At 33.5% G+C, this 26,362-nt stretch overlaps 1 protein-coding gene across 5 annotated transcripts; it reads left to right on the top strand.

Moving 5' to 3' along the window:
* Positions 1-752: 752 nt before the first annotated feature.
* On the top strand, positions 753-26,362 carry LOC128222298 (interferon-inducible GTPase 1-like). Of its 5 annotated transcripts, none has more exons than XM_052931264.1 (8): positions 753-862; positions 19,882-20,049; positions 20,734-20,783; positions 21,843-21,909; positions 22,066-22,115; positions 22,419-22,473; positions 23,490-23,524; positions 24,044-26,362. In XM_052931264.1, the coding sequence occupies exons 2-8, from the start codon at positions 19,995-19,997 to the stop codon at positions 25,253-25,255; spliced, it is 1,524 nt and encodes a 507-aa protein (XP_052787224.1). In that variant the 5' UTR covers positions 753-862; positions 19,882-19,994; the 3' UTR covers positions 25,256-26,362. The 5 variants fall into 5 exon arrangements, with proteins under 5 accessions (XP_052787224.1, XP_052787228.1, XP_052787226.1 ...); XM_052931268.1 differs by having other exon boundaries at positions 24,243-24,412; XM_052931266.1 differs by lacking the exon at positions 753-862 and adding an exon at positions 8,596-8,830.

The raw sequence follows: 26,362 nt of genomic DNA, 5'->3' as shown, positions 1-26,362 counted from the left end.
GTTATTGTTATGTCAGTCAAATGAAGTTAAGTTGTATTTTTTTACATTCACTTTAAGCATTTATCTTCTTTTTTCTTGTCAAAATTTTTCACCTGGAAATAAACGTTTGTAAGTGACAACATAACCGAAAGTTTGCTGAAATAACCGGATAAAATGGCGCGATTTATGTACAATCGTTGCGGTTGCCTTCAGTCCTATGAAAAGTAAACTTCGATATATTAGTTTAAACCTAATGATAAACAGTCGAACCTGCAGCATCGACTCAAGACACCTTGATTTTCCAAACGTCAGTGTAATATTGGACAAGACTGTTTATTAAAATGAGGTTGCAACCAGTTTTTTTCATACAAAGATGCGTGAATACCAATGATTCATACCCGTTTGGTACGATATATCCATATGATACTGTAGTTTAAAAGGCTGTACCAGAAAACAGTGTCATGGGTAATTGGTCAGACTTAATAACATTATTGAATTCGCCAACAGTTTTGAACTGAAAATAAGTTATGCTTTCTAATTATGAACGGCTACATTTAAAAATGATAAAATTGTTGTAATGTTGAGTACCGTTTAAATCATTACAGTTCACATGGTAAACTGTACATTGAAATATTGACATGTCATTCTAAAGTGGCTTTATTTCTTTTCGCCACTGGATAAATATTAACGTAACTTGATACCTTCTTTATAAGGTGCGTGCGTAATGTTATTGTGTAGACCTTGGATACAAGGTAAACACTGTTGAGCCGCAGTGCTTCCCCAAATGCGCTTTATCTGTGAGGAACGAAAGCCGGAAGATGTGTTCAAATAGATGGAAAGCATTTCAAACATTTAAAATCGGCTCATGTTAACAGTGATTCAGGTATGTGTCTTATTTATATCTTATATATTTCAATTTTCTTTTATTAGTAATATTTTGTGCTGCATAAACTGACGGTTATGACGTTTGGTCTCCAACGCATGTTCTAGAAGGTTTATGATAATATTCTCTATGTATGTAATATACGAGTTACACTTCGATTGAAATTGTTTGCGAACAGTCCGTATCTTTCTAAAAAAAATCAAATGTTTAATATATACAACCCGGTTGAAAACGCTGTTATGCTTTACTTTGATCAATAAACTTGCCTGTTAAAGAAATGAAATTAAACTAATCGGCACTTTCCTTCATTTGACTTGAAATTATTTGATGCCCGGAACCTGTCTTTAAGCTGCACTCTCACAGATTGAATGTTTTGACAACATTTTGATATTTTTTTTGTCTTGGAACTAGACAGTTTATGCATTTAAACCATTTATATAGGACTGCTGACAAAACATTAGACACAGATTTTTTTCTATTTCAGTTAAAAAAATGATGTTTAATGCACTTTTTAAACATTAGTTTCCGAACGGAAATATGAACATCTGCGATCTCATATTTTGTCAGCAGTCTTTTATCACTGGTTTGCAGATATTTACGCAAAAATTTGCTCATTCCAGGACAAAAAAAAAATGAAAAAAAGGTTGTAAAAACGGTAAATCTGTGAGGTTGCAGCTTTAAAACATGTTTAATAACGTATCAAATAGTTTTCTTTAAATACAACTTTGTGTCCCATTCAAATTGTGTTAAATGTTAACAAGTAGTTCATCTGAGAGGGATCATCTTTATAAAACATGTCAACAAAAAAAACACAACTTGTGACCATTACCCGATGCCATATAGCAACCATTGAAAGTCTGTCATATCAGGTGATTCATAGCAAATAGAATGCCCTAGTTACATAAGGCGTTTAATATCAGCTATATGAACTCCGATTCACAATAGGCTTTTTACAGCAAATATGTAAAGCCTGAAAATCACACTAACGTATAAAGCTAATATCAAGCTGCCGAGTCACACAATATGTTTTATAGCGAGGTACACTTGGCCTTTTACATCAAATATCTAGCTACCGAGACACACAAGATGTTTTATAGCGAGGTATACTTGGCCTTTTACATCAAATATCTAGCAACCGAGACACACAAGATGTTTTATAGCGAGGTACACTTGGCCTTTTACATCAGTTATCTAGCTACCGAGTCACACAAAACGTTTTATAGCGAGGTACACTTGGCCTTTTACATCAAATATCTAGCTACCGAGTCAACAAGATGTTTATATCGAGGTACACTTGGCCTTTTACATCAAGTATCTACTACCGAGTCACACAAGATGTTTTATAGCGAGGTACACATGACCTTTTACATCATATAGCTAGCTCCCGAGTCACACAATATGTTTTATAGCCAGGTACACTTGACCTTTTACATCAAATAGCTAGCTCCCGAATCACACAATATGTTTTATAGCGAGGTACACTTGGCCTTTTACATCAAATATCTAGCTACCGAGACACACAAGATGTTTTATAGTGAGGTACACTTGGCCTTTTACATCAAATATCTAGCTCCCGAGTCACACAAGATGTTTTATAGCGAGGTACACTTGACCTTTTACATCAAATATCTAGCTACCGAGTCACACAAGATGTTTTATAGCGAGGTACACTTGGCCTTTTACATCAAATAACTAGCTCCCGAGTCACACAAGATGTTTTATAGCCAGGTACACTTGACATTTTACATCAAATAGCTAGCTCCCGAATCACACAATATGTTTTATAGCGAGGTACACTTGGCCTTTTACATCAAATATCTAGCTACCGAGACACACAAGATGTTTTATAGCGAGGTACACTTGGCCTTTTACATCAAATATCTAGCTACCGAGTCACAAAAGATGGTTTGAAGCGAGGTATACTTGGCCTTTTACATCAAATATCTAACTACCGAGACACACAAGATTTTTTAAAGCGAGTTACCCTTGGCCTTTTAAATCAAGTATCTTAAGTCAGTGTCTAGTCTGAGGAAATTACTAGACGTGTTCCTGCAGTTTCCATTGAATTATTAAGGATACTCTTTACTCAAATCTTTTGTTGTGACAAAGGTTTTGATAATTTGATGTAACTTCAATGATCATGAAACAATGTTTACAAGCACAATGTCAATATTTGCGATATAATGTTTATTTATAGAATTTAGGTAGTTTTAATTTTTGACAATTGGACTTGTCCTTGTGGTGTTATTGAATTTGTTCAAAATGTATGCATGGATTATGTGAAAATTAAAATATCCACTATTGTATGTATATTTAGACATTTTTTTGCATTATTGTTGTATTATTATTGCCGATCATATATATTTTAGGAGAAAGATAGACTTAAGGGCAATTTATTAAAATTTATTGAAACTTGAATTAAAAAGTGTTGAAAATGTTAAAATGAAGTATTAAGTTTGAGGACAAATTGGAAGTGTTATTTTAGATACACTCAACAAAAATATTCACATCGTTATAGGCTCAATACATATAATTGGTAATATACTTTCTCATCTAAATAAAACAAATGTTTAAAAACTTTGTTTGAACAAAAATAGATATTCACTTATAATAGCTTTGAGTCGTGTATACCCGTAATTCAACTAATTTCACCCGCTTGCTTTAACGACAATGAATCTTCAATGTTCCTCTCATTAAGTAAGAATGGTCGCTGTTCAAACATCGTATAATTTATATATTTTATAAACGGTGTGATCGGATGAACATTAAATGTAATTATGTTGGTATTCGCGTTGTCGGCTACTTATCCTCAAATCACAGCTTAATTAAAGTATAAAAGTATGTTCACTGTTCATTCAAAGCGAAATATTCAGTGGTTTACTTAAAACCGAAATACGTTTATCGTTAAAATCTGTAAATTACATTTCATGTTATTTGTTTAAAAAAAATAGTTTGAAAGCAATTGATTCTCTATTTGGCAAATTATAACAAGTTTAAAATTAAAAGGATTGAATGGAACTCCCGCATATTATGGTACAAGCATAACATCTAGCGTTGTATTTAAATCCATGAATTTTCATTGAGGAAACTTTATACATCAGTTGTTAAAAACTTTAATTAAAGGCTGATTTTAATAATTACGGTAATTTATATTATGTTTTTCGGTGGTTTACAATATGATATTTGCTGGTATAAAATTTAGCCCTCTCTTTAAACCAAATTGTCAAGTTCTTGAATAGGACTCAATTTTAACGACGTCATTTATGAAACACCTTTAGCGTAGTTAAATTTATTGGGTTGCTTACCACGTTAATCCCAGTAAGGAGGTATATTTATTTGTACCCAAGTACATATGTGATTTAAACTTGGAAACCATTAAGCGCTGTTTGATATGAGAAACACATACGAGACAGCAACATAATTGATGTGTTAATTATTTTAACGATGAAAATTTGTGTACAATCGGCCTCCTAGTAGCTTACATTCATAATTTCAGGCGTGTGTTTAAGAATTACTGTATGTGCCGATTTAGTTTTGGACAATCTGGTGTTTAGCCCCTTTATACAAACTAATACTTGTCGATGTAATTCTTTCACATAATGACATTTGCTCGAAAACGACAAACATTTTAAATGATCATCTGTCTTTGCGTGTTGTTTTAGTTGTATCGCCAGTATACGAAACAAACGAGTAGAATAAAAACATAAGGAGCCGATACATTAGTATATCTTGGCCTCAACCTTGGCACTGGTGGCACAGTTAGCTGATAGGAACTCCATTGTCTAAACCGTGGTCACAATTTGATTTCGGGCTGAAGTGTTTTTACAAATATTAATCATGCAAATAGGACGCTATGAATTTTCACTTTATTTGAAACGGTTCCCCACACTTTAATAAAAACGTTTAAATGTGATCGCATAATTGACGCACATTTTCTGAACAGTGATCAATACTGACTACTTAAAATGCGGAATGTCAGTAAGATAGCTTTAAATTACGTATATTAAGGTGATTGTAAAACAATCTGTTATTGAATAGTGCATAAAACATTTGATATATATTATATTTATTCAAAATCATTGGTATCAGCCTTCAAAAAGTGAATTGATTTGCTGATCTAGGAATTGAATATTGCTCTCAAATTATTCAACTAGTTGCTACGATCATGCCTAATTTGCACATCAATCATTGAGGCCTAAAGAATAGAAAATGAAGTTTACGTATATTTTTAATTGCCTCTTTCCAAATGTGTAAGCATTCAAATTCATAATAGTATTCTTTAGATGTAGAACTCTTTGCAGTGTTTGAAAGCTATGATTTCTGTCATTAGCCAAAGACTAGACCCACGGACTGGTAGTTTGTTTGCGGAGTGTAATTATGTATAGGGTCCGTACTGTCAGCAACAAAAGACTTTCAGTGCTATCAAAATTGACGACCCACGGACTGATGGTTTAATCATTGAGTGCAATCATGTATTGGGTCCGTACTCTCAGCAACAATTGACTTTCAGTGCAATAATAATACACCTTATTGAAATAATGTACAGAAACGAACGTTTCAATAGCAAATTAAAGTTGGGTCAATGACGAACCTTATGTTTAACTTAGAACTCTCTTCAACCGCTGATTTGTATTTCTGATTCATGACACATCTGCCTATAGATAGCCTATATTGCCGAATGAAAACGATACTATTTATACAATTTCACAATATGTACGACTGGTTTCGTTCACTTGATACGGCATGGACAGTATAAAAGATTGATTCTACCGTATCCAAATGTGTGTTGTAGGGTCGGTGTCTTTATACAATTGTCCTGCTTTTCACATGTTAATTTTCTGAAATTCCCCATCTTAAAATTGAAAAAAAATGTAATATTACATTTCAAAGCAAATACTTAATATTTAGGATTTAATGAAAATATAACTACTTATCGCCAGTCTAGGAATAGAAGCGTGACAATCCCCATTCTTGCAGTAAAAATTAGTACTTAAACCTTTCAACCAAATAGGATGAGAATAGAATTGATAAAAAATAATCAATTTAATGTATTTTATCTTAAGTTTGCGAAACTGATAGTGTGTTTCGTTTCTTTCATAACAGGCATGACATTTATGTGTTTCATTCATTCAAAATTAAACCTGTTTTTTTAAATGACTGACCTAAATGCATGACATTTATGTGTTTCATTCATTCAAAATTAAACCTGTTTTTTTAAATGACTGACCTGAGCAGTCAGACTAGATCGACGGATTGATCGTTTTTCTGCCGAGTTTGATTATGTTTTTGGTTTCAAAATACTGTATTTGCAGCAACAAAAAGCTTTCAATGCAATCTTATAATCTTTATAAACTTTTATATTAGCATTCAATCACTGTTATCGATAATATTTGTAGACACATTAAGCAGGTAATGTAATCTGCTTGTGATGAATACAAATAGTTTAAGATCATTCAATTTGTAAAAACACTACAAATTAAAAACAAAAATAGGCGTTTATAAATTTATCGGAAACGCAATTACCCGACTAAGATGCTGCAATAATCAACTCGTTCATGAAGTGTCCAATACCGGCTATGGCATTTTAGTTAAACAATATGTCAATGCACATTGTTCTTTTTATTTCGTACTTTTATTTATACCCTAACCAGATCGTTTCCCTTTATAAAGGAACATCATTCCTCAAAGTAGCGAACAATGTATATATATTTTAGAGTCAGCATATTAAAGAGTCAAGCAATTCATAATCCTATGGTAAATTTGAGTTTGCTTGCTTATTGGTACATATCACGAATTTGATTTATCAAGTTCATTATATTGTCAATCAGCTACAAGGGGGGTTCATCCTCTGATCAGAATGCACTATTTTGTTTTTCTGCTACAATTGTGTTCATCCTCCGATCAGAATGCACTATATTGTATAGTCTGCTACAAGTGTGGTTTCTCCTCTACTCAGATAAAATTATATTGTCAAGCCCCCTACAAAGGTGTCAATCCTCTGTCCAGATTGGATTATATTGCTTAACCTGCTACAACGGTAGTTTATCCTCTGTTGAGATTGCATCATGTTGTAAAACCTACTTTTAAACTTAATTGAGGTGCTTTATCAGGGCCAGAGGAACGGTGCCAGCAGTTTCCAGACCCAAGAGTAAGTCACAAATTATTAAGATGTGTAAACTGACTGGTGACCCGGAACAAGCTCATATCCAGTTAGAAAGTGTTGCGTTTTTTTGGAGCGTTTGAGCACCAAAAGCAAGGGCTAGAAGAAACGCTATAAGACAATAGGGTTGCTCTCAGTCAGTAAAGTATTTTTGAACGTTTTGCATTTTGTTAGATTATGTAACATTATTAAATTTTTTGCACGGTGTATATCTTTAAAAGCCAATTTATAAGTGGTATATAAATATGCCTTTTGTACTTATATACATTAGCGTTTTGTTCACACTTCTGATGGCGGATAAAATGGTGACAATATCTATAAGATCACGGCTAATATTGAGGTACTAACCCAAACATCATTAACCACGCAGACAAACTTTTCGTTTACCCGCCTGCTTACTTAATGTCCATAACAAACGCAAAAAATGCAAACACCTTTGAGAAATTGTCAGATTATCTCTCCGGACTTTTTGGCATCAAACCACAGCCACATTGAGTGTACATGTACACAATGGTCTGTTTTTTTAATAAACTTGCCTTTTTATCAATAAAACGTTTCAATGTTCATTTACTTACTGATTTATATATACAAACCCGGTCAAAATGTCTTTTGTATTTAACTGTTTGTTGTTTAAACATTATAAATAGTCCCGATATACTCGAATTTTAAAAGCAATTCATTTTAGAAATGTTTTATGATCAAACCAGCAAATTGTAGAAAATCTTTACTAAATAGGTGGAGACGAAACACAATATTTTTATATTATTTATGGATTATTATCAGCCATACATATCAATAATACATTACAGACGAATTCATAATCAACAAAGTTTGCAAAGTTTGAATGGGTACCCTTTTAGTGTGCACAAAAGAACTGTGAATATATTATAACACTTGTATGATTCACTGGATTTGATACATTACCAATTAAGTCGACGTTAAACATATCAATATTGAATTTAACTGCCCCTGATTAATTTAAATGTGAATGTACACTAATTTTAATAAAATCATAAAAGGTTTTAAATAGGTTGAGGCGCTATTTCAGCCGAAATAGAGTGCAGAATGTTCAAAAGCAAATAAACGCCAAATATCTGAAATGGCATTGCTTTTTTTGTACTGGCATACGGCATACATCAATCAAATATATACAAAATCAAGGTGCTCGTTTTATTATTGGACCTTGGTCGGTACTTAGACTTGTTAAAATTTAAAGATTTTCAGCTTTTGATTTCGGTTGACTGTAAATGAGAGACACCTTTAATACAGTGACAGTGGTGTACTTGATATGGGTAGGTGTCACTGTTAGATTAATATTGCATACTTCGGTAAGGCTCAAATTACCTAATTGAAGGTTGGTTATAAAAGAAAATAATTTGAATTTCATTTACCTTTGATGACAATATCATCGAAGTCAAATAGTATTATGTCAAAATTATAGAGCAATGATATCAGCCGTAAATATCGTAATTGCTCTGCTGATATTTAAGTTTGGTTTAACGTATATTAATATATTCGTTACGATCATGTTTACCACCTGACTTTGACAATGGCATAGAATGTCGATCAAATAGATTCTAGTTGTCTAGTTTTCATTTATTTAAATCAGTTATCATAGTATCATGTCAAAATTTACGCCTGGAAGTGAATGTGTGACGATGAAAATGAAAGTTTGCTGAAAGTACCGGATACGAGTTGTTTGTTCAAACCAGTTGAAAAAACAAAATTAAGAATACTATAACCTGCACCTCCGACTCGGTCACCTTGAGTTTCAAAACGTCAGTGTTATACTGGACACTACTGTTAAGGTAAATTATTTTGTTACCAGTTCTTTATACAAAGCTGCGTAAAAACAGTGTTTCATCCCATTCTTTGATACGATATTTCAATATGATACGGTAGTTTTAAAGACTTTACCAGAAAATAGTTTCATGAGTTTTTGGTAGGACTCAGTAACATCATGGAATTCGCCAACAATTATCGGCTTGAAGCGAAAGGTAAAATATAGCTGACCATGAATGGTTTTGATGCATACTAAACCCGGTATGGTTATACTCACCCAAAAATAAGATCATTATTTTTTTTATTTTTTTTATTTTAACTTAAACGATAGTCATGCATACGGATAATGAAAGGCTATATTTAAAAAAATATAAGTACTGTAATGAGTTTCGTTTAAATCATTTCAGAATACATGGTAAACTAAACTTTGAAATATTGACATGTCTTTTTAAAGCGGCTTTATTTCTTTTCGCCACTATCTTAAATAATAAGTAACTTGACACCTCCTTTTTAAGTTGCGTGCGCAATGTTATTTTGTACACCTAGGAGACACGGTAAACACTGCTGCGCCACAGTGTTACCCTAATTGCGCATTATCTTTGAGGAACGAAAGATGTGTTCAAATAAATGGAAAGCATTTCAAAAATATTAACTAGGCTCATGTTTTCAGTGATTAAGGTATGTGGGTTTTTTTATATCTAATGTATTTCAATTTTCATTCATAGTTATGTTTTGTGCTGCATAAAATGAAGGATATGACGTTTTGGTCTCCAACGCATGTTCTAGTAGGTGTAAAATTCTGTTCTTTATGTTTGCAATTTACGAGTCACACTTCGATTGAAATTGTCTGCAAACAGTCAGTATCGTTTTAAAATTATAAAATGTTTAATATATACAACCCGGTCGAAAACGCTGTAATGCTTTACTCTGTTCAATAAACTTGACTGTTAGTAAAAACATACTTATTTTACAACGATTGTAACTTGACTGTTAAAGGAATGAAACAGAACTAATCGGCACTTTCCTGCATTTGTCTTGAAATGTTTTGATGCCCGGAAACTGTCTTAAAGCTGCACACTCACAGATTTAACGCTTTATCAACTTCTTAATGTTTTGTCCTGGAACGAGACAGATTATGCAAAAATGCATTTAAACCAATTATATAAGACTGCTGACAAAACATTAGACGCATATGTTTATATTTAAGTTCAAAAATGGATGTTCTATACATTTTTACAACATATGTTTTCGAACGGAAATATGCGATCTATTGTTTTATCAGCAGTCTTTTATCACTGGTTTGGAGATATTTACGCAAATTATTTATCATTCCAGGACAAAAAATAAATAAGCTTGTAAAAACGGTAAATCTCTGAGAGTACAGCTTTAAAACATGTATCAAACTGCTTTCTTGAAATACAGTGTCCCATTTAAATTTCGTTATATGTTTACAAGAAGTTCATCTGAGAGGGATCATCTTTATAAAACATGTCAACAGAAAAACACAACTTGTGACCACTACCCGAAGCTATATAGCAACTATTGAAAGCCTGTCATATAAGGTGGTGTATAGAAAATATGAAGCTCTAGTTACATAAGGCGTTTTATATTAACTATATTAACTCCGTTAATGATGGCACTAAGATAATTAAGAAACACATGAAACAAAACTGTGATACACTAGTAATAGTTTTACGCTTTATTACCTACTTTTTGCATATCATATGACACAGTTTCTACATAGGTGTGGGTTTCAAAATGTTATTATTCAAGATTTCAATATACAAAATGTATTTACAAATCAAGAGGCCATGACCTACAAAAAGGAAGTATTTAAGCGTTCGACAGGTAATTTAACGTATGTCCATACCAATATGACATTTAGGACGTTAGAAATATTTCCTACTATAACAATCCTTTTATTATTTATTTCGATTAATTTCATGTCTTGACACATTGTTATATAATTACTTAAATTGCACAAAGATATTACACAAAGTGCTTTGTCTTCAATGAATTATATATTATTGATTTATAACAAGATCTGGATATTGTAAACGCTTAAATAAACGAAATGCTAATCATATTAAGCCCGTCATTAAAATTGGCCTAGACGGTTTGGTCTTATACACTGTGTTCAAGTTTGAGCAAAATTGGTTTAGAAATCATAGAAGCGGATTTTGAGCTTGTCCGTAGCTTGGTTGACGTCAATGTTGTAGTAATGACGAGATCTTATCATGTTAAATGTGTCCTGGTTTAAATTAAAAAAAAATCGAAAGATGGATGCTTTAGACATTACAAAATAACAAAGTAATATCAGCTATGAAATGTGTCTTAACCTTCTATTCTGGAATTCAATATTTTGGAAATATTTTGGAAATTAAAATAAATCAATGGAACTTTCATTAAAACCAATGAAGAATATCAAATACCAATGACATTGACTGATTATATCAGATAGTTATAGCTTATTAACAATGAAAATATTTCATACCCCTACCAAATTGTTGCATCACATTTTGTTAAAAAACAAGGGATACCTTTCATCATGCAACATTCATTTGTATATATTTTTGCTCAGGTTATCAGGTTATATGCTGTGAAACCGAATGACGTCGGCGATCATAACTCTGGGGTGGTCATATTTTTATGACGCTTATGACGTCAGGGTGTCGGTCGTTCTTAGCATTGCAAATGTTTTGTTGAAACCTTTACGTAATTAATACATTATTACACTGTGAAATTAATTTAAGTGGTATTGACTATGGACTTCCTGATAATGACCACTAACTGTTCTTTATTTTCACACTCTTATTAGATTACTGCTAGAGTTTTGAAAATCAATTAACACCATAGAACCATTGGTGCCTTTTCTTTTCATTAAAATTGTTCGGACATGCTGCACAACGTAAGATCATTTTCTTTTCGAATAGTGCTTGAACAATACTTGTACACATTTTAAGAACATGATGGTAACAGAACAACTAAAATGTTTTGGGATTTATTTGATTGTAGCTAAGGCGAAGACTATGAATGTATACGATCTTACCCTCCGGGTTGTGTTCCAACAAGACAAACGCATTGTAGACCAACGCATTGTAGACCAACGTATTGTAGACCAACGTATGGTGGAACGAGGACATTAGTCAGTGAATATTGAGCGTCAGACTATAACAATATATTTGATTGCAAAACCTCTGCGTCATTGAAAATGTTTTTGTATTCAAGTATCAATTATAGAGATAAAATTGACAAGATCAATGTCTTTTTTATAAGATATGTAATTAAGTATTGATCGTATCTTTCCGTTCCATGATTCTACAACGTCTCTATTGAAATATGGTCGATATGATAATGGCATGCAAACTTAAAGAATGACCTCCTACCTCAAGACCAATTTCGGGGTTGTCGAATTTTACCAAAGAAAATATATCATAAGAATAATTAGAACGTCATGGGATATGGCTCAAGTACATTTGTCATTCAATCAAAATTGATCAAACTAATATTGGCACTGCAAAACATGGTGTAAAATGCAGTCCGTGAATAATGTTATACATATAGATTTACTGACAAAACTGCAAAATACTAACAATTCATCTACACCAGAACGTGTTTTGAAATTGATATGCAATTGGATTTAACTTTGATCACATTGTTCATGTGTTTATGTTACATGAACTAGGACGACACGCAGTTAGATATTCTTAGCAGCAGACGATTTTCAAAGAAAGAACGGGTAAAATTTCAAACAGAGGCGATCAGGACCTCTCTCTCTCTCTTTCTCTCCCATTCTCTCTCTCTCTCTCTCTCTCTCTCTCTCTCTCTCTCTCCCCCCTTCTCTCTCTCTCTCTCTCTCTCTCTCTCTCTCTCCCTCTCTCTCGCACGCAAAATGATCATTTCGACGGTTGAAGACACATTTTCTTCAAATAAATACTTTTTGAGTCATGTGTTGAAATAAACTGGTAGGAACATTGGTCATGACCGTTGCTTTTCCCGCGTCAGAAAGTAATGGAGTCATCCCACATACCACACCTCAGAATCGTTGTTTTGTCCGACTGTGTTCTGAAAATGCTAATTCTCAGAATGTATGCCATGTGAAAATCACAAAGCAAAACGACAAAACACACGAAAAGTACAACGCAAAGGCATGGATACATTGCCAGGATCGTCGTTATTTAAATATATTGAAATGCTAAAATGGACATAATTCCTTATCTTGTTACATTGATTTTGATTTCACCGCTCTCTCATTAGTATGCAAGATGTGATCAAGGGCATTTACGATATACCCGAACGCTTTAATTGAGACGATCGTGGATCTCCGTAATTTTGTAAGAACCCTCCGTCCTTTATCGCTTAAAGTTTATGTTTGTTACATTGATATAAATACAAGGGTTTCATTAAAGTGACACTCTTTTTCAAAATCAATGCTTACACATGTATGACAAATATACATTTAAAGGGATAAATTGATAATGATTGGTGAGTGCTATAACATTTGCTGTAAACTACTATCGTCTCATGAAGTAGAACTACCGTGTTTTTTTGCCCCTTTCTTCAAAATGAAACCTTTCAATGCCTTTCTGAGATATTTTATACATCATTTCATGTCTGTGTGATTTACCAATTATGCTCTGGTTAAACGTATTAATCGTATGTAATATATATTATGTTGTATGTAAAATTTATTTGGTTTCAAAATGACTCGGGCTGAGTAAATAGTTATTCGGTGTCCGTTTAAATCACAAATAAGCGTGAGCATACCTATATAAACATCTTAGGACCAGTCAATTTATGTAGACCAGTCGACTGTTGTATAACCATACACGTCAACACAAGTCGACTATTTTATAACCATACAAATAAAAACATGTCGACTATAGTTTTTCCATACACCTCAAAACAACACGACTAGTGTATAACCATACACCTCAGCACCAAGCATTTAACCAGTTAACATTCATACGTTTGGCTGTTTCTATAGGGTCATTATGTCCTATAAAATATTAATTTCTGTTTCAATGTGTTTGTAATAGTACTTTTTGTTGACCAGTCCGCCGTTTGAATTTTTAAGCAATACAGAGCCATTAAACTAACTTCAGTTGATCAAAAGTCATCGCTTGCATTTTCAACCTGTTTGCTCTTGTATAGTTATTGTTATGTGCCAACAGCCATTGTTTTGTAAAGCATTAACACTATTTGTTGATGTTGTTAATGTATTTTTGTGTCATGTCAAGTTTATTAGCCTGAAATACTTCATCTCACGTCCTATAAACGTTACAATTTTATTTCTTGACCAGACTGTTGAATAATATTTTGCCTCCTACCCGGTGTCTTGGTCACGAAATAAATGAGATCGTAATCAAAATATGAACGTCATTAGATATGATGAAGTATTTAACTGCCGGGGAGAGTGGGGTATGGGGTAGACTTGTTTTAAATCATATTACCGTGAATTTCTTGGTAAAATAGTATCAGGCTGATACTGTTTGCATTTATATTATTTGCCGTATTGAGAGGCGTTTGTGTTACATCAAGTGCTCTTACATTGATATAAAGTGAGAATAATTTTATGAGGACATGTGAAATATATATGTGACATATGAATTGCTAGAATAGTGTATAAGTGCATTTGGAAGGTAATTTTGCATAACAAATAGGCGGTATACTCTCTTTATGGATAAGATATTGCCTTTTGGATTAATATTAACATGTCTTACAGCTCGTGTTTTAATTTCTATCACTTTAACAAACTGTTCTGCATCCAACAAAAACTGCATTAAATTCCTCGCCTTCGAAAATAAAATGGAAAATAGCTAACATAGGTACAGTAATGGTACACTTTGATTAAAACACATTTTTAAGTCACGCATTTTTCTGTATAATGATAAAACTTACTTACCAGGTCAAAATATCCTTCCAAAACACCACAATCCTTTCGAAACCGTGATTTTGTTATTCCAACATTTCCCCCACTTAAGTCTTGGCTAACAAAAAATACGTTGGACCCCTGATCCATAAACTGATACAACCAACAATAGCACTGACAGGGTATATGTAGTCCATCAGCTACGAAAACATATGTTGCTCTGACGGGGGATATGAAATATGTCAACCGCGAAAAAATAATTGTCGCTTTGAGAGGGTATAAGTTATCCATCAGCTTTGAAAACCATTTGTTCCTACGACTTTGGTTGTATAATCCAAACACCATGCCCACTTTTGGTTGCTCTGACAGGAGACATGAAGTTGATCACCTCCATCATGGCTGAGATACGACATTAGCAATGGAGCTTGACAATTCTGTGGATAAAGCTTAGATTCAATAATGTCATCGCGACCGTAACCGTTGACCTACTGATCCTAAAATCAATATGATCATCTTCTTGTAAGGACCGACCTACTTAAATCTTTATTTTTCAAGTTTCACGCTTTAATGATAGATCACAGATCAAGGTTACCGTGACATTAATCTTTGAAATCGACATCGAATCAAAAACCTGTGCCCAAATTTTATTTAGTTATTGGTTAAAAACCTTTTCGTCACATCACGATGAAAATGCACTCAAATTTGACCCAAAAACCTTAAAAAGATAGTTGTGGTGTTGCAAACTGAAATGTCTCACGTTGAACGTATTGACATCCTGTTTATCCATGATTGTTTTCTCGCAAAGTTGTGGCTCTTTTCTTGGACTACATTCAAATCTATGTTATCTGTGTGTATTGTCAATGGAGTCGTTGTGGGTCTTGTTGGGTTTTCTTAATATCTATTATATCTTTGTGTATTGTTATGTAAGTTGTGCGCTCTCGATGGGATGTATTGACATCTAGGTTCTCTCTGTTTGTTGTAGTATGATGTGTCTCCCGTTGTTTTCGATTGTGTTGTTTACTGTTCTAAAAGCAATCCGTGTGTTATATTATGCAATTGTATATATGTCAATATCTCTCGTTGGGATGTATTGACTTAGACAATGTGTTGTTGTTGTTGTTGTTTTGTTGTTGTTGTTTTTTTTTTGGGGGGGGGGGGTAAACACGTGTCGTGTTAACCGATGTGTATAACATTCATCGTTATGAAATCCAATACATTCCAAACTACGAGGGTCATTCGTAAAGTTCGTGGACAAGATCTAAATATGATTAGTATGTTTAGATATAGAAAATAAATTGATACAGAAAAAATACAGTTAAGTCCGCACTGGATACACGAACACTTGTCAAAATACATATAATGTAAAAAGTTTTACAGCGGCTTTACAGTTAACCCTAGCACAGCCACGGAGCACTTTGACGTAAGAAAACGCCAATATATAACGTCACGTTACTTTTTTCCAAATATTCTCCTATGCAGTTCACGCACGCGTTGTGACGATCTACCCATTTCTTGTAATTGTTATGGTACCACGACTTGTCATATGTAGCAACTGTAGATCGTACGACCAGGGCGAGTTCCTGCACTTCGTTGTCCACGTAAATCCCCCTTATGGCGTGGAAAAACAGCAAAGTCAATGGGGGCGCAATCGGTACTATAGGGTGCGTGCTTCAAACGTTCAAAGCCAAGGAAATAAATATTCATCAGTATATCCGCTGTGTGAAGGTGCGTTGTCCTATTGATAAATGATATCCTTGATAATCGCCTGAGGACACTTCTTTTGGTAGGTGTTTAAAAAGTCCCTGCTTATTACCTGAAAATATGCAAATTAATGTGAAACCGTATGAAATGTTTTCAGCAATGCACAGTTCCTTGTGAAATGATTAATTGTGTAATTTTGTTTAAAACTCTTTTTAGTTAATTAGATATAAATAGGTTTTAAAAATCTGTCAATACCTTCTGATAATACGCGGCATTGACAGTTTTACCTTCCGGTTCCTGGTCCTGTAGGATCATACCTTTAGAATCCATAAAAAAACATACTTGAATTTCTAAGCAGATTTGCATACTTTCGCCTTCTTTGGTGGTGGTGAGGTCAGGTGTTTCCATACCATGTATTGCTGTTTGGTCTCGGGTTCATATAAATAAAGCCAGGTCTCATCCATTGTCACTATACGTTTCAGGAAAGCATCATCCTGGCGTTGAAAATGGTCCAAAAAGGCACTTGATGCGCTGATTCCTTTTTCTTTCTGCTCATTGTTAAGTAGCCGGTACACCCATCGCGCAAAGACTTTCCACATACCTGTATGATGGTCCGATACACAGCATTTGCACATTCTCCAGTAATATTACTTATTTCCCGAACGGTTTTTCTGCGATCAGTTTTTACAATATCCCGAACCCATTCTATGTCGCGTTCAGTCCTAGATGGCCGGACCGTTTTTTGAGAATCAACCACGCCATTTTCACCGTCTCTGAAACGCTTATGCCATTTAAACACAAGACTTCTGCAACATTTCGCAGAACACGCTCCATAAACGTCAGGGTTGCTGTTGGTGTCATTCACGTTGTAGCCCAACGTTTAATAATGGAACGATGTTCCGTCTTTAACGTCGTATCCATGATTATGGCTGAGCGCGCTCACTACCTTTGTGTGTAGATAATGTCGTTAAAAATTCAAATGTCGAGTTATGACGTCAATATGTCTGATGAATACGGATATGACGTCATTAAATGTTTAGACATCAAAGTTTTCCGTACCGACTATGCTAGGTTTCTTTAAGAATAAATTTCTTTCATAAACGTTTATATGTTGATACATTGTTCGATGGTTTCCTTTCGATTGGAATGTAAATATAAAATGATATGTATTTTATTACTTGTCAACAAACTTTATGAACAACCCTCGTAGTTAATTATGATCAATAAATGATTCACAAGGATGTTAAATTTGTTTCAAGGACAAATGTTATAATAAGTTTTAACTTTCAATAGCCATACATCGGTTTTTCCAAACGATGATAACAAAAATCTGCCTCTGATTAAACTTATGTGTATTATAATGGAATCGATAATATATTGGAAAAGTTCAATGCAAAATAATTCATCAATTTGAAATCACTATAGTTTGGCCTATAAATAAGCCTATATATGCAATTTTGATACTGTTCATCTTAAACCCAATTGCAAACTATTTACAAGGAGTACACATGACCTGTTGCGTCAGAATGCCTAATTGGCAAATCAATGTTTTCAAAGGTTTAGAATCGGTGTATATAGTGGACGTTATAAAAGCGCCTTCTTCTAAAGTTTTTCATTTCATTTCTGCTCGATAGAATCACGCATGCGTTTTGGACATGATTTAAGGAAAGTGCGTAGACTGTGATAAACCTAGTAATGAGAAGGACGGGTTAAGAAATGTTTAACTCTTCCCGACATCATTGAACACAAGTTATTTAATAATAAATTTGTTGTATTGCATATAGTAAATTAAAGAAAAAAGTTGTGTTGAGTTGAATAGAAATGTTTTGAATCAAATATCTACTATATTTACGTTTGATATTATATTATGTTTTGCGACGTGCCGATATACATATGTGAAACCAAATTCGTCGGCAATTAAAGAGTGGGGCGTATCAAAGGAAAATATTTAACCTGCCAACACCAATTTAAAATATGACTGTATATTAGTATGTTAATGCCAATTTTTTTAATGTGTATTATACATGTATCGTGCTTACAGGCGTAAAATCCATCTGTCCCAAGATATCAGTGTTATAACTGATATTTGTTTTAATTTTATGCAAATGTTTAAATTTTAAGCTGTGCCAGATGGATTAAAGTTGCTTTTTCTGAAACAAACATTAGACGATAAGAAAAATGCTTACATCTAAAATGTACGTAAAACCCCTTTTCTACTTTTAACATATAATTATACCGCTAATAATGTAAGGGTATCAAATTTCTTCACATGCATACATACTATTTTGAAACAGAAAAACGAAATATAATAACTTAGGTTTATTCTGAATGTTTTTATTTTATTGTTAGTCAATTGTGTGCGAGATTGCATTATAGCAATCATATCAATTCAATCATTTTCTAAGATACCGATTTAAGCTATTTAAGTATACCTGCAGTACTGATTCGTTATGTATTTATGTGCTATTATATTCTGAATTAATTTGCCCCTTCGTTCTCAATATTGTGTAATATATATTATATAAAACTATTCTTGTCATGAATTAAGACATGCGTTGTATTAAGTAAACTTGAAATTGGTAACTACATAGATAATAAGAAATAGACTATTCAACCAACGCTCTGTCAAATAGTTTTGCAAATGATTATGAGTGTCCAATTAAACGAAACTCTAACCTACACGCAACTCATTATTGGCAGATCTCATTATGTACGAGCTGAATGGATAAGGAAGTATAGGACAATGTTTAGTTATACTCTGTTAGCAAAGTAGCCGATCATTTCTTTATCAATGAACCCACTGGTGGGAATATAATTCCTTTATTTAATTAACTAAACGAAGACAAGCATTATTGTGTTATTCTGTTTACAGTAATTTATATTTTGTAACATGTTGAAGAATGTTATGTAATGATGATTTACAATTTGTCATGTGTCAGCGCTGTTTAAATACAGGATGGCATGTGGCAAGATACCCCGAAGCGGGCTAACTGCGCAATAGAACATTTCCTGTTATAATCGTTATAACCGGCGGTATTGATAATGAACGAAGCCTTCATTGATGGTGTAAAAAACAGCGAATGATACACTTTTGACAGTTTTGATAAATGCAAATAAAATGCAATCACTTAGATACAAATATATTATGGGTCATATATATTGCCATTACACTTATAAATTATTAAAAAAATACAAGTATACACCTCATCAGAGCAATCTTCAATGTGAAAATAATGAAGATGAATAACATGTAACTGATAATGCAACTTAAAGTCCTTAACGACCGGATACAAACTACCCATGCATACGAAATAATGTAGTCAGAATCATGGATGTAGAAGAAGTATTGACACTCAGATCGTAAAAAAAAACATATTAACGTATTTTCATGATCATGAACACCTCATTTAAATAGGACCCACTGATATTTTAGTTTCACTTCATGCGAGAATTTACTAGCAATATACCTTAATTAGTTGCCCTTTATCTCATTTTTTAATTCAGATAGAGATATAGAAGGGAAACCAGCCAATGAATATGTCGCATATAGGGAAGAAAAATAATATTTGGTAGAAAACGGTTTAGACACTGCTGACCTTTGTGACCTGGTCGATATAATGGACAGCCATGATGGGCAGCAATATAGATTGTCAAACGACAATGATAGTACAGGTAATATAGTTTAATGTGTATTTTTCTGTTATAGTTAATGTCTCACACTCGGACACTTTTATGTTGATGTTCTTTGTTGCATGTATGCGATAAGATAATATATGCCAAGACACATTGTGAAATAACCGGTGGAATTGCAACAAAGAAAATCGCTAGGTATTGAACAGCATGCTTCATCATCTATTAAACCCACAGTAGTGTCATTTTAAGATGTATGTTCTCCATAAAGGGCTGTATCTACCGCATCAGCAACGTAATACCCTAAGATAACTCGTTCCATATATGTATCTTCCTTACCCGTTACACAATTATAAATAAGTAACAGCCAAGCATACTGTTTTACACGTAGTGAGTTTCAAAAATATGGCTTATATGTTTGTACATTGCTCATTTCCCCAGTTCTCTATGTAGCAATTATTGAGGAACCAACTGTTTTCACTAAACGAAAAACATGATGCAACCTGTCACACGCCTTCAAATTATCAGTGGCAACTTGTGTGCTGAAATAACATATCAACTCGCTTCTGTCTACAAAATGTTATTGGTTAATCAATGATGTTCCATAGAATTTCTTTTAAATATATTAAAACCGAAGTCTGCTTAAATGAGTAAATGCATTATGTACGGGATGTACAAGTATTATTCTTTCAAAATAAGTTGTGGTCACTTTAAACCTCATTTCAGACGGATCACAAGGAGGGACAAATCAAGATGCGGTCGACGTTGAATCTGAGGTTATTGTATCACTTTAATTGCACTTTCTACATATGTATGAGGCCATTTAGCTCAAAAACTTATAACTTTGAAAGACACATTAGACCAGAGAGCACGTTGAATATCAACGCATCATACTCAGACAGATGAAACATTTGTTCCAATTTTATTGAACGCCACACGGAAAAAAGGGTGACACACGGCAAAAACTGACAAACCGTTTATACAATTTAAATACCACAAAAGTAAACGTATACGCTTGCAGGGACGCGTTCACACATACGCACACACACTCATGCACACGCACACGCATGCACGCACACGCACATGCACAAACACGGACACGCACGCACACGCACACACACACACACACACACACACACGCACACGCATACACACACACACACACACGCACACAGACATACGCACACACGCACGCACACACGCACACACACACACGCACGCACGCACGCACACACACATACACGCACGCTCGCTTACGCACGCACACGCACGCACACGCACAGATAGGCCCAGCGATGAATACCAGGTCACAGATTCACAAATAATCAAATACGTTACAAGCAAAGGTATCTTATTTCATTGAGCGAAATAATCCATCTATACTAATATTTAATCAAGAACCGTATACCATTTCAGAAATATCATAATGTTAGTATTCAAATGAAATGGTAAAACTTTTCGATATGAGAGTATATAACAAGTTATACAAATATAAAATATAAAATATAAAAAAGTGTGCTTAGCTTGTGGATGTGATTAAGATTTTAGGACATATCAATTGCATCTGCATAAACGAGATTTTGTTTTAATTTGATTTATTTTATTTTTTCTGTGTTAATTTTAACTGTTTTGCATAATAGTAGTGATGTTTAAATTTGTTTAAATGTTTCTAGATTTTATTACTTCGATCCTGAATACATAAACCTTTTTAAGATATATTTCAAATTTATATACGGTATACTACAAACGCAGTCCACTTATATGTTATTATTCCTTTTAAAATTGTCGTGCTATTAAAACGTACACATTCTTTATATATATTTATTACCATTCAGGATGGAACACTGACTGTGCCACGTACAATATATAGTAGGATAAACGGGCAGGGTGCGACTGAAGAGCGTAAGAATACATTTATATTTGATGTAATATACGAACAATATCTTAATTGAATAATTCTTATTTTTTTTTGAAAGTATATAAACGTAATTTATTAAATGTGCAAACACAGTACGTAAATATAGTAGTTTCACACTAAACGTTTACCGTTTGTTTTAGACAATAATCCTGATGAAGTGCCGGGACACCGACATGAGAGCTTTTCAGAGGTTTTGAATTCTTATATTTCAATAATACTACGTATTTGTCAACAAGATTCATTTTATTTCCATTAAAGTGTTTATCATTATCCACTTTAACACAATGACAAAGTTAAATAATGTAGATCAAATGTGATTGTACATATTTGCAATCAATCACCACATTTATCAATGACAAACTTCTGTCAATTTTAGTAAGTGTAGAACAGAAAAAACAACAACAACGGATTGGATAAAGTTTTATTCGAATATTGTAATTTATTCATCTGTATAATACGCATATCACAAACGAATTCGCTTTATCCATAATAGGAAGAAGATCCCGAAGTGTCAGTAGAACGTGAGCCACAAACGTTCCATGCAGTTGGTAAGTTTATCAAATGCAATCGTTTAACGGAAGTTACAAGGACGAGCGCAATAGCAGTGATACATTAAAAAATACAGGAACAAGACATAATGACGCAGATAAGCTTAGAAAATCAGACTATATTTTGATCGCTGTGAAGTACGGCCCGTTTCAACAATGACGATGTGCATTTATCTTACTAAAATATACCATGTCCCGAAGCGATGTGTAATGTTTTTGTTATATATCCAAACATATACATTTGGACACTTTATCTTCTGATCATTTTGTTATTAACAATTTAAGCATGCACAAAACTCAATCTGTAAATGTGTAAAAAAACATTTAAAAGTGTAGTTGTAACACTGTATCAATCATACATCGGCGGTGAATCGAAATGTTGTATACAGAATGCCTACCATGCACCTCTCATTTTCTTGATCCTCAAGACTACTTTGCAGTTCAATGCGATGTCGCACTATCACGACACACACTAAATTTTTAGTTGTCAAATGATCGCAATGTTGGTTTTTTAAGGTAATGGCTAGAAGTAAAAGTCGCAACGATGTGCGCAACATTTATTTTATGAACACTACCCAATTTGAAACTTTCAAACCTTACCATAAATACTTTGCAATCCAGGTTGGACGTGTCGTTGATTCAAGTTTTTTTTCTAAATATTGACATCATACAGTTATACAATAGAACATCAAAGACATAATATTAATTTTACTACATTTTAAATTAATTTATATGATGTTCTAAATAATATGGACGTTCAAAATGTTTCCACATGTGTTATTACAACGTTAAGTTAGGGCTAAATTAAACAAAAACGGCGTTCTCGCTAAAAAGTAGGCTTTTGTAATAGCCATATCAAATGCTATTGATATAGTATCATCTTTCATTAAGAACAGCACTCTTCGCTGAACTTGCGACTCATCCATGCATTGTCTTTTCCAATACCTTTCAGATGAACCAACCAGAAGATAAATCTGTATACTATGAGGTGATCATAGAAATATTCTACATTTTAGGTACATTTAACTGGTTACGTAGAACACTACCAGGCGTAAGTATTGAACTTTTGGCATTAAAGTTAACTCAACAGTTCAACCGCGGATTCAAACGGTATTAATAAAGTCATATATCTGCTTCATTTGTTATATTAACAAAAAATAATACATATGCAATTTTCCTTTCACATAAAGTGACAAAAAATTGTCAGGAGGATGTTGACACAGGTATTTGATTGTTTGTCACCAAATTTATAGCATAATGTACGAATAAAAAATGAACCGCATTACGATTTTTCTTTTAATTTGTGCACTTATTCATATAATAACATGTTCTAATATAAGTATCATATACACATAACCAAAACTATATCAAGAAAGAACTAAAGTAAGCAGGCATTTCTTTTGAAATTATGTATAATGAATAGTTAATTAAATACAACGCTTAGTAAGGAAATACGTCACTGCGAAAAGAAATTTAGGCAAATACTGATAATGATTTAAACGTGTTTCATGAATCATTTTTCGATTTGATTTATTTTCATTTAACGTAAAATGGTCATTTTTTTACTCAGATTTCCAGCTATAATAGACAAACGATGAAATATGTCATGCGGTACATAACAATACTCAAAAATGAGGGAATGAGCTACATGCAAAATGCAATACAAAATGATTTAGATGGTTGGAAACATATGGAGTTTAGCGTGGCGTTGGTCGGCGATGCGGGCGCTGGTAAATCATCCTTAATCAATGCTATTCTTGGCTTGACAGCCGACGATGAAGGAGCAGCACAAGTAGGGAGTAGAGAAACTACATTAGAAGCTCAAAAATATGTTCACCCTAAACACAAAAATGTGGCCTTTTTTGATCTGCCTGGCATAGGTACGCCAAACTTCCCGAGAGAAACGTACTCAAGGACAATTGATTTGGACATGTATGACTTTTTCTTGATAGTTTCACGGGGGAGATTCCGAGAAAACGACAATTTGTTTGTAACAATGATACAAAGGAAAAACTTGCAGTTGTACTTTGTTAGAACATGTATTGACCACGACATTGTAGATAACGAAAAAGCTCACCCCAGAACGCACAATCAGCGAAGATTAATAGCTGAAATACGAGAAGATATCAAAAGCAATTTACTCAAAGCCGGTCTGAATGAGGAGAAAATACACATAGCACTTGTAAATAATCACAACATACTCGAACATGATTTTTCAGATTTGATGAAAGAATTAATAAAAAATGCCCCTGACATTAAACGAGAAGCTGTCATGTATGCATTATTTTCTCGTTCAAAGGAAGTCATTAAAACAAAGGTCACATCATTAAGACAGCGGATAAACAAAATAGCGTTGATTGGATCCGTCGGTTCACTTGTGCCAATTCCAGGAGTAGGAGAGGCAATCGAAATTATGACAATTTACAAAGAAACTCAGTTCTATCGCCAGCAGCTTCAAATTGATGACAAAAGTTTGGAAGAATTGGCAAAAAATATGAATAAGGATTTAAACGACTTAAAACGGAACGCAGACATCAAGTCCAACATACTGTTTGCATCTACACAATCTTTGGTGAAATTTCTAGCGATTTGTTTTGCATCAGAAGCTGTTGAATCGGTGATAAAAATATCTATTCCATTTTTCGGAAGTGTTATTTCAGCATTGATTAGTTTCCCAGTGTGTAAGACATGTCTAGAAAAGGTGTTAGCTTTGTGTGAGAAAGAGGCCTACGCCTTAAACAAAGAAGTTGAAAATTGGCTAAATCATAAGTCCCAGGATTAATATCGTTGGAAGAACACATGTTTTTTTCAAAGTAGATATATCCGTTTGATGAAATTATACATTATTTTGTTGACGTGAATTCGATATAGACCACCATTCCACCTTCGTGTTGATTATTTCAGAATAACCTGTTATACCAAAAATTTTAAAATTAACGGAATAAGCATACTGTCAATACTACGCTTATAGCCGAACTCAATGAATGCAACTGCTTTGATTTATGGGTATTGAGAATATACATAATGTATATTATGACTCATACGAGATGTTTTAACTAATAACATACGACTTTACAAATAACATCTTTGCTATGTCACAAACTGAAACAACATGGTTTTGATGGATAATAAAAACGGTAGAGTTAACCAGGTCACACGAACTGTCAGAGAAAACCACGATCATTCAGCAATCATTAACTCCGATATTAGACTTGCCGTCAATGGACCAATCAACAACCGGAGCTCAAAACAATCGGTGCAAATACAAGTTAATGGGAATTTTGTCGTAAAACACTGACACTATTAAATGGATATGCCTCGCTTTATTGAACAAGTTTAGAAACGAAAGGCAATTATTAAAACTTAGTGAAGTAGAGATTCGTGTAATAATGATGAATCATTTGAGTAAATAAATAAGTTTGTGACACAATGTGGAACAACTATATGTCGGCGGATTATTAAAAGGGAGACCTTTGTAATATGCATTTGTTTCGTAATGTCTTACGAAGACAGTAATGAGCTAACTCTTGGAAATAATTAGATATTTGGTGTGTTTGTATGACAATATGCTCAACAGTTCTATGTAGAGCATACTGAAAATAGCATAATGATTGTTTTTATGTATTCATGAAATGTTGACAATCATGGTCTGTACATGATATTCGTTGTTTTCAATCCGGGAAACTTTAGGTTAAATTTCATGTCACATTGTGTCAGTTATTATCTTTCCCTTAATTTACTATTTATAAGACGTATACGTACGCACGTGTACAAATACTAGTATTACAATTGAAGTAGACTAGCTTGATGTTGAAATATATCCATATACTTGTACGAATAATGTCAACATATACGAGCAATTTTATAATATTTAGTTGTGTATGTTAGT

This window comes from Mya arenaria, chromosome 16 (genome assembly GCF_026914265.1).
Source record: "Mya arenaria isolate MELC-2E11 chromosome 16, ASM2691426v1".
Lineage (NCBI taxonomy): Eukaryota > Metazoa > Mollusca > Bivalvia > Myida > Myidae > Mya > Mya arenaria.
The sequence above is the reverse complement of the archived record's forward strand: the minus strand, read 5'-3'. Positions and strand labels throughout refer to the sequence as shown.